Source organism: Centroberyx gerrardi, chromosome 16 (assembly GCF_048128805.1).
Source record: "Centroberyx gerrardi isolate f3 chromosome 16, fCenGer3.hap1.cur.20231027, whole genome shotgun sequence".
Classification (NCBI taxonomy): domain Eukaryota; kingdom Metazoa; phylum Chordata; class Actinopteri; order Beryciformes; family Berycidae; genus Centroberyx; species Centroberyx gerrardi.
In genome coordinates this window covers 10757268-10767949 of record NC_136012.1, presented here as the reverse complement: position 1 = coordinate 10767949, position 10682 = coordinate 10757268, and the positions used below count along the sequence as shown (strand labels likewise).

Sequence of the window (10682 nt, the reverse complement as noted above, 5' to 3'; positions counted from 1 at the left end):
TCGTAAGTACTGGCTTCCGTATAGACATTTTCGGGATCAAGTTTATCATTGTCCATGGTTATGAAACTTCAGAGCTATAGGCGCCTTTATGGCAGAACTCTATTGGATGAAGGGGAAGGGTAGGGCTACTAGTAGTACATATAAAAAAATTCGCTATCCGTGGTGCTGAAACCTGCTTAATCAAACGCCGTTTGCAAAACGCGAAACTTTCCTTTGAGATATGAGGTAATATAATGGCAAGTCATGTAGGCTATAATAATTACTTTCGGTAATGAAGCTATTTGCTGAATGAAGCAGCATAATTGCTTTTCCAGTGCTTGAAAAGTGCCCATGTCAGGTCGCCTTTCATCATCATTATAACAGGTCGTTTGTGTCTTTTTTGTGCCAAGCCTTCTTTTTTAAACGTAATTTGTCACCATTTCAACCACAGTACTGTAATGTTGTTCTTGGTCACTTGGTGTCAGTGTAATGGCAAATAATGCTTCTACAAATTTTTAACGTAGCCATTAGACCCATCCTTTTCGTCTATTTTGTCATGGGTAGAATCATGTGCGTGTTAACAGCTTGAACACAGAATCTCGCCTCCGTATAATTTCTAACGCTCTGTTGGTGAAGGAGCGCATTTTGATAACGAATATGACGGGGACAGTTTGCGTCGTTATCCATTTTTAGATCTGTGGATCCCTTTTTTTTTATTTGTACGCCATGGAACAAAGAGGACGCCTGGCGTGGAGACAGCGGAGGCAGTTGGCCGCCTACATGGTGGCTTTGGTTACGTTTTGGAGTGGAGTTTCAGCTCAGATCAGATATTCCATCTCTGAAGAAGTGAAAGAAGGAACTGATGTTGGAAACATTGCAAAGGATTTAGGTCTCGATAAGACCACACTGAAAGATAGAGCGTATCGTATTGTCTATGGCTCGACAGAGCCTCCTTTCCGGGTAAATCAGGACGATGGTATCTTGTATGTGAACCGGAAAATTGACAGAGAGGAAGTGTGCGACCGAAGCAAGGTTTGTTTGATCGACTTAAAAACGGTGTTAGAAAACCCACTGGAAGTCCATTATGTAGCGGTGGAGATTTTGGATGTAAACGACCACTCTCCAAGCTTCCCCGAAAATGAAAAGATGTTAGAGATTTCTGAATCTGCATTACCAGGAGCAAGATTTCAGTTGAAAGCTGCACGTGACGCTGATAGTGGCCCATTATCTGTTCAGCAGTATAAGTTGAGTCATAATGAACATTTTCGTTTGGAAGTGAAAGATCGTGGTGAGGACCGTAAAACTCCCAGTCTAGTTCTCCAAAAGCCACTTGATAGAGAATCTGTCAAGACCCATATATTACTTCTCACAGCCGTTGATGGAGGTAAGCCTCCAAGGTCTGGAAGCATGAGAATAATTGTAGATGTCTTCGATGTCAATGATAACCCTCCAGTCTTCACCAAGGACTCCTACACTGTGCAGCTAAAGGAAAATTCCCCCCTTGGTATGACTATTATACAAGTCAATGCAACAGATTTAGATGAAGGTTCAAATGGCGAAGTTGTATATTCATTAGACAATGACGTGGATGCAAAGGTACGTGCACGTTTTGATTTAAACCCACTGACGGGAGAAATAACTGTGGCAGGAGTCATAGATTTTGAAGAGAGTGGCAGATATGAAATTGATATCCAGGCATCCGACAAGGGTGCGGCTCCACTGACAACAGACAAAAGCGTTATTATTAATATCGTTGATGTAAACGACAATGCACCCGAGATCGAGGTGACATCTTTTTCTCGTGCTCTCCCGGAAGATTCCAAAACAGGAACCACAGTAGCGTTGATTAGTATAAAAGACTCAGACTCTGGTCTCAATGGAAAAGTTATGTGTTTTATAAATCAAGATGTTCCTTTTATGCTCAGTCCATCTTTACAGAATAACATGTACTCTCTAGTCACCAAATTGGCTTTGGATCGAGAACAACAATCCCAGTATGATGTAACAATTCTTGCTAAAGATGCAGGTGAACCATCCTTGTCATCTGAAAAGACAATAAGCATTGTTATATCAGATGTGAATGATAACATTCCAGAGTTTTCACTGTACCCATATACCTTCTACATTTATGAGAATAACGCTCCAGGAGACTCTGTATTCTCAGTGAAAGCCTTTGATCGTGACGAGGGTAACAATGCTCTTATTTCATATCATATTTTAAGGGATAGGGGTGCAGAAAATACTCTATCTTCGTTTTTAAACATTAACTCCGAAAATGGACATATATTGGCACTTAAAAGTTTTGATTTTGAAACACTGAAAACATTCCACTTCCAAGTTGTTGCCACAGACTCTGGAACTCCATCACTAAGCAGCAACGTCACAGTGAACGTGTTCATTCTGGATCAGAACGACAACGCTCCAGTCATCTTGTATCCAGTCAGCGCTAACGGTTCTGCTGAAGGTGTGGAGGAGATTCCCCGCAATGTGAACGCAGGACATTTGGCGACTAAAGTGAGAGCCTATGACGCTGATATAGGATATAACGGCTGGTTATTATTTTCACTGCAGGAAGTGAGTGACCACAGTCTCTTTGCTTTGGACCGCTATACAGGACAGATAAGAACACTTCGGTCATTCACAGAGACAGACGAGGCTGAGCATAAACTGGTCATACTGGTAAAAGACAATGGGAACGTTTCACTCTCAGCAACAACTACTGTGATTGTCAAGGCAGTGGAGCCCAAAGAGGCTTTTGCAGCCTCAGATGTTAAAAGTGCAACAAAAAATGATGAGGATAACAATGTGACATTTTATCTGATGATAACTTTGGGTTCGGTTTCAACACTTTTTCTCATCAGTATCATCGTGTTGATTGTAATGCAGTGCTCCAAACCTAGAGACTATTCCTCCAAGTATTTACAAGACACAAATTATGATGGGACACTGTGCCACAGCATCCAGTACAGATCTGGAGACAGACGATACATGTTAGTTGGACCCAGAATGAGTATAGGCTCTACTATAGTTCCGGGCAGCAATGGGAATACTCTCGTGGTCCCCGACAGGAGGCGGGCATCTGGAGAGGTAAGAAAATTATCGTCATCAATAGTAGCCCATAACATCAGTCATCTTTATCCTGCTTCGTTTAATTGTTGCTTATGTGTGCGAACATGCAAATCGCCCTTGATTGTCACACCATAGTTTTAGTGAGGTTGGAAGTTAGTTGTAAGTTTCTGGGGGCCAGGTTTAAGCTACACCGACAATGCACTACAGGGCATTGTCGGTGTAGTGTTCAGTCAGTGAGTTTCTGAACTGCAGAACTTACCGTTTCAAGCCAGGGGTGTTGAGTGTGTTGATGAAAAGGCCTGGTTCGATGACACTAAAATGTGCTCTTGAGCCTTCTGGATGTGTAGTGGGACAAATTCAACGAAACATCTGTGGATGTGACTAGCGCCAGTGCCTTATCTGCTTTCACCCACGCCTTTCCTCACTCAAGCAATACGCGCTCATCCCCGTTCAACACCACGAGGAACAGTTAGATCAGAACAAGTGAATTTGTAAATATATAATAATAGAAAAACTGTCTCTTTCCAGCATTTAAAAACAAAAAATTACACTCTGTCGTATGTCTTGATTTTATGTTTCAAAATATTTTAGGATTGTGTTTACCGTCGTGTAATGTGACACTGGCTCGCATGATGTCAGTGTATTTGCAGAAAAATGCTTCTCAAGATCTCACCGTCATCTCAGTTGGTCCCACCCCTTACTGGGAATATTATTTCGGCATCGGCAGGAACCTTTCCGTGCGGACGAACGGCTAACACATACAAACTGCATTCTATTTTAAACAATCGGTTGGAGAGAGCCAACGAGGGGATGCTTTTTGGAATATGTTGGACAAAATATCGGTCGTGATTCACATATAGTTCTTGTATACTATTATTTGTTTTATCCTAAAATCATGGAACAAAGAGGACGAAATGCTTGGAGGGAGCGACAGCGGTGGGTCGCCTATGTGTTTGCTTTGGTTCTGGTTTGGAGCGGAGCGTCAGCACAGATCAGATATTCCATATCTGAGGAATCAAAACAAGGCACTGTTGTTGGGAATATAGCAAAGGACTTGGGACTAGATAGGAGCACTTTAAAAGAGAGAGGCTATCGCATTGTAACGGGCTCGGCTGAACCCCTGTTCCAGGTTAACCAGAACGATGGTGTTTTGTACGTGAACCAAAAGATAGATAGAGAGGAGGTCTGCGAAGGAAGCAGTACGTGTTTTATCAACCTGAAAACCGTGCTAGAGAACCCACTTGAGATCCATTATGTGGCCGTAGAGGTGCTGGATATAAATGACCATTCTCCCAGCTTTCCAGAGAAAGACAAACGAATTGAAATTTCAGAGTCGGTGCTACCTGGGACGCGATTTCAACTGCAAGCTGCAAGTGACGCTGATGTTGGCATCTATTCTGTACAGCAGTACAAACTTACTCACAACGATCATTTTCGACTGGAAGTTATAGACCGAGGTGAAAATGGAAAAATTCCTGTTTTACTTTCACAGAAACCACTGGACAGAGAGGTTATAAAAAGGCACACATTTATCATGACAGCTATTGATGGAGGAAAGCCTCCTAGGTCCGGGACTGTTGAATTAACTGTCGACGTTTTGGACATAAATGATAATTTGCCAATGTTCACAAAAGATGCATATTCAGTTACGTTGAGTGAAAATGCTCCAATTGGTACTACAGTCATAAAGGTTAATGCCACAGATTTGGATGAAGGATCGAATGGTGAGGTTTTTTATTCTTTCGGTAACAATGTGAATAGTAAGTTACGGAACATTTTCCACGTGGATTCTAATACTGGGGAAATAATTGTTAAAGGACTGATAGATTTCGAAGTGAAAGACAACTATGAGATTGATATACAAGCCTCTGACAAGGGGACCGCTCCTTTGACGACTGATAAAAGCGTAAGGATAAAAATTATTGATTTAAACGACAATGCACCTGAGATTGAAGTTACATCTTTTTCTGACGCCGTTGCTGAGGATGCCAGACCTGGAACTACAGTTGCATTGATCAGTGTTAACGATTTAGATTCTGGCCTGAATGGCAAAGTTATTTGTTTTGTAAGTGATGATGTTCCCTTTACATTAAAGCCATCCTTACAGGATAACATGTACGCTTTAGTTACCAAATCACCCCTCGATAGAGAAAAAAGGGATAGTTTTGATCTAACTATTGCTGCCAAGGATGCTGGAGAACCAGTTTTATCGTCTGAAAAGTCAATAACCGTTATTGTATCAGATGTGAACGATAATAGCCCCGAGTTTTCACTGAGCCCTTATACTTTCTACATTACTGAGAATAACGCCCCAGGAGACTCTGTATTCTCAGTGAAAGCCTCTGATCGTGACGAGGGTGATAATGCTGTCATTTCATATTATATTTTAAGGAATAGGGGAACAGAAAATACTCTATCTTCGTTTGTAAACATTAACTCCGAAAATGGAGATATTTTCGCGCTGAAAAGTTTTGACTTTGAAACAATGAAAACATTCCACTTCCAAGTTGTTGCCACAGACTCTGGAACTCCATCACTAAGCAGCAACGTCACAGTGAACGTGTTCATTCTGGATCAGAACGACAACGCTCCAGTCATCTTGTATCCAGTCAGCGCTAACGGTTCTGCTGAAGGTGTGGAGGAGATTCCCCGTAATGTGAACGCAGGACATTTGGTGACTAAAGTGAGAGCCTATGACGCTGATATAGGATATAACGGCTGGTTATTATTTTCACTGCAGGAAGTGACTGACCACAGTCTCTTTGCTTTGGACCGCTATACAGGACAGATAAGAACACTTCGGTCATTCACAGAGACAGACGAGGCTGAGCATAAACTGGTCATACTGGTAAAAGACAATGGGAACGTTTCACTCTCAGCAACAGCTACTGTGATTGTCAAGGCTGTGGAGCCCAAAGAGGCTTTTGCAGCTTCTGATGTTAAAAGTGCAGCAAAAGATGAAGAGGAGAATAATGTGACGTTTTATCTGATGATAATTTTGGGCTCAGTCTCAGCACTTCTTCTAGTCAGTATCATTGTGTTGATTGTAATGCAGTGCTCCAAACCTACCGACTATTCCTCCAAGTACTTACAAGATGCAAATTATGATGGGACACTGTGCCACAGCATCCAGTACAGATCTGGAGACAGACGATACATGTTAGTTGGACCCAGAATGAGTATAGGTTCTACTATAGTTCCGGGCAGCAATGGGAATACTCTCGTGGTCCCCGACAGGAGACGGACATCTGGAGAGGTAAGTGTAATGTCTTGAAGAATTGCATAATGTCTCGTCATTACAAGCTGACTTGTTGGCAGAACTATTTATTGGGGAGACCGTTTGTATATGAGTAATACATGTCATGGTACCACTTCCTTCTTGGAAGAACACGGAGAGTACACGTGAAGGCTTACTTCGCATTAACCACTGTCAGTGCACTTATTATAACTTCCTGACAAAATCTGCAATTACTTTTTTTGATCCTCCTCTCCGTTAGGAAAGATGTAGTTTTTTTTCTGTTTTTTTCGCAAGGTACGTATTTTTTTCAAGCCATGTTTATTATTAAGGTTTCCAATGTTATAAAGATATATTCCACAGCAGTTTTTCTTGCTTGATTGACAGGAGGGGTGGTTGATATTTCTATTGCTTTCTCTTTAAGGAATTTTGACTCTGTATATTGTTGCTCTCCCTGGTGCTGAATCTTAAGCTATGCGCTAGTATAACACATCGTTTCAAAACCGAAATCCCCAATGGGATTTCTTATATCCATCCCAATCAAGGCAGGATTGTACTGTCTCTACAGATTGTATGCCGAACTTTGATTTGTTGAAAAGTTTTTCAGACTGAGAGAAAACTCACTAGTGTAGCACTTGAACGCATGGTGTCAGTGTAGGTTGGTTGTAAGTGTATGGCTCTCGCAGAGCCTTTCGTCACAGGCTTTATTCTGGCCCACCCTTAATAGTGACTGCGATTTTTATCAAACTGCATAGTTGCTTGTGAGCTTACGATTCGTGAGCAATATCTACATTCTTTTTTCATCAATCTGCAGAAGGCATACCTTGGATTACGTTCAGGAACATGACATACAACGTCTCCTTCATAATACGACAAATTTAGTGGACTATTCTTTGTTACCTTCAAGTCATGGAACAAAGAAGATGTGAGACAAGGAGGGAGCGACAGTGGTTCGTCGCCTTCATGGTTGTATTGGATATTTTATGGAACGGAGCTTCAGCACAGATCAGGTATTCGATATCTGAAGAAGTTAAAGAGGGAACTGTCGTTGGGAATATAGCTAAGGATTTGGGACTAGATAAAACCACACTGAAAGATAGAGGATATCGCATTGTAACAGGCTCAGCGGAAGCCCTTTTCGAGGTAAATCAAAATGATGGTATCTTGTACGTGAACAGAAAAATTGACAGAGAGGTGGTGTGCGAACGGACCAGTCCGTGTTTGATCAATCTGAAAACCGTGCTAGAAAACCCTCTGGAGATTCATTATGTGTCGGTGGAAATACTTGATGTAAACGACCATTACCCCAGCTTCCCGGAGAAAGAAAAACGATTAGAGATATTTGAATCGACATTACCAGGAGCGAGATTTCAGCTCCAAGCTGCGCGCGACCCCGATGGAGGCCATTTTTCCATTCAGCAATATAAACTCAGCCATAATGACTATTTCAGAGTAGAAGTCAAGGATAGAGGGGAGGACCGTAAAGTACCGTTTTTAGTTTTGCAGAAACAGTTAGATCGAGAAACTGCTGGAAAACATAGGCTTCTACTAACAGCAATTGATGGAGGAAAACCGGCGAAGTCTGGCGCTATAGAAGTACTTGTTGATGTTCTTGATGTTAACGACAACTCGCCTGTGTTCACTAAAGAGTTATATTCTGCCACACTGAGGGAAAATGTCCCCTCTGGCACGATAGTGATTCAAGTTAATGCAACCGACTTGGATCAGGGTGCAAACGGCGAAATAATGTATTCATTTGGTAACGAAGTTGATGTGAAATTAATGGATCTCTTTAGTGTGGACCCATTCACGGGTGAAATTAAAGTTACAGGTCTAATAGATTTCGAGAAAAGTAAGACTTATGAAATTGATATACAGGCATCTGACAAGGGACAAGTTCCTTTAACAGCTGACAAAAGCGTAATGATAACTGTAGTTGATGTTAACGATAATGCTCCAGAGATAGAAGTGACATCATTTTCCAGCTCTATCCCCGAGGATTCAAAAATGGGTACTACCGTGGCCCTGATTAGTGTCAATGATTTGGACTCTGGAATCAATGGGAAAGTAATTTGCATAATCAAAGAAGATGTTCCTTTTACTTTATCCCCGTCATTACAAGACAACATGTACGCTTTGGTCACCAAGTCGCAGTTAGACAGGGAACACAATTCTCAATATGATATTACAATACTTGCTAAAGACACAGGTGACCCATCGTTGTCATCTCAAAAGACAATACGTGTTGTCGTATCAGATGTGAATGACAACAGTCCAGTGTTTTCACTGAGCCCCTATACGTTTTATGTCACTGAAAATAACACTCCGGGGTCCTCATTATTTTCTGTGAAAGCCTCTGATCGTGATGAGAGTGATAATGCTCTTATTTCATATCACATTTTAAGAGATGTAGGTGAAGATAACAGACTGATTTCATTTCTTAACGTCAACTCTAACAACGGGGATATTTTGGCGCTAAAAAGTTTTGACTTTGAAACACTGAAAACATTCCATTTCCAAGTTGTTGCCTCAGACTCTGGAACTCCATCACTAAGCAGCAACGTCACAGTGAACGTGTTCATTCTGGATCAGAACGACAACGCTCCAGTCATCTTGTATCCAGTCAGCGCTAACGGTTCTGCTGAAGGTGTGGAGGAGATTCCCCGCAATGTGAACCCAGGACATTTGGTGACTAAAGTGAGAGCCTATGACGCTGATATAGGATATAACGGCTGGTTATTATTTTCACTGCAGGAAGTGACTGACCACAGTCTCTTTGCTTTGGACCGCTATACAGGACAGATAAGAACACTTCGGTCATTCACAGAGACAGACGAGGCTGAGCATAAACTGGTCATACTGGTAAAAGACAATGGGAACGTTTCACTCTCAGCAACAGCAACTGTGATTGTCAAGGCTGTGGAGCCCAAAGAGGCTTTTGCAGCTTCTGATGTTAAAAGTGCAGCAAAAGACGAGGAGGAGAATAATGTGACGTTTTATCTGATGATAACTTTGGGCTCAGTTTCAGCACTTTTTCTCATCAGTATCATCGTGTTGATTGTGATGCAGTGCTCCAAACCCACAGACTATTCGTCCAAGTATTTACAAGACGCAAATTATGACGGGACACTGTGCCACAGCATCCAGTACAGATCTGGAGACAGACGATACATGTTAGTTGGACCCAGAATGAGTATAGGTTCTACTATAGTCCCGGGCAGCAATGGGAATACTCTAGTGGTCCCCGACAGAAGGCGGACATCTGGAGAGGTAAGGACAATATATAACACAGTATAATACTGATTCTATTGACTGTAATTCAGTTTTACAACATATCTGTGTGTCCACGCCACAAGTTACCAACATTTCCTTTTCCAAAAAAATGTTTATGGAGAGACTATAAGAGTTACAATTAATATAAATTTAATTCAATGTTCTTGAGTTTGAGGGGTTGGCCTCCATCGTAAGTGCTGGCTTCCTTATAGAAATTTTCGGGATCAAGTTTATCATTGTCCATGGTTATGAAACTTCAGTGCTATAGGCGCCTTTATGGCAGAACTCTATTGGATGAAGGGGAAGAGTAGGGTTACTAGTAGTACATATAAAAAATGTCGCTATCCGTGGTGTTGAAACCTGCTTAATCAAACGCAGTTTGCAAAACGCGACACTTTCCTTTGATATATATATATATATATATATATATTTTGTATCCTTTATTTATTCAGGGGATTTTCACTGAGAGCAATGCTCTCTTTTTCAGGAACGCCCTGATCACATTCACACACATTCACACCTGGAAGCTGATCAGTACAACCACAGTCTAATCTGCTGGCCACTGAGCAGCTCCACTGGAGCGGTTGGGGTTAAGGGCCTTGCTCAAGGGCACCTCAGTGGTGGTAATGAGGGAGGTGCAAGCGCTGCTTTTCACTTTCCCCACCCAGATTTATCCTGCCGGTTCGGGGGATTGAACCGACGACCTTCCGGTCACAAGCTCGCTTCTCTAACCTTTAGGCCACCACTGCCCATATATGTATATATGAGGTAATATAATGGCAAGTCATCTATAGTAATTACTGTCGTTAATAACGCTATTTGCTGAATGAAGAGGAAGCAGCATTATTGCTTTTCCAGTGCTTGAAAAGTATGCCCATGTCAGGTCGCCTTTCATCATCATTATAACAGGTCGTTTGTGTCTTTTTTGTGCCAAGCCTTCTTTTTTAACTGCAATTTGTCACCATTTCAACCACAGTACTGTAATGTTGTTCTTGGTCACTTGGTGTCAGTGTAATGGCAAATAATGCTTCTACAAATTTTTAACGTAGCCATTAGACCCATCCTTTTCGTCTATTTTGTCATGGGTAGAATCATGTGCGTGTTAACAGCTTGAACACAGAATCTA

At 41.7% G+C, this 10682-nt stretch overlaps 2 protein-coding genes and 1 pseudogene across 2 annotated transcripts; all 3 read left to right on the top strand.

Annotated features, from left to right (window-relative positions):
- Positions 1 to 705: 705 nt before the first annotated feature.
- On the top strand, positions 706 to 3521 carry LOC139920464 (protocadherin beta-15-like). Its single transcript, XM_078289004.1, has 2 exons — positions 706 to 3066; positions 3396 to 3521. Exons 1-2 carry the CDS (start codon positions 706 to 708, stop codon positions 3519 to 3521), a joined length of 2487 nt encoding a protein of 828 aa, XP_078145130.1.
- A 422-nt stretch (positions 3522 to 3943) lies between these two features.
- On the top strand, positions 3944 to 6322 carry LOC139920465 (protocadherin alpha-8 pseudogene; annotated as a pseudogene).
- An 870-nt stretch (positions 6323 to 7192) lies between these two features.
- On the top strand, positions 7193 to 9580 carry LOC139920317 (protocadherin alpha-3-like). Its single transcript, XM_071910308.2, has one exon. It carries the CDS (start codon positions 7193 to 7195, stop codon positions 9578 to 9580), a length of 2388 nt encoding a protein of 795 aa, XP_071766409.2.
- Positions 9581 to 10682: the final 1102 nt, after the last annotated feature.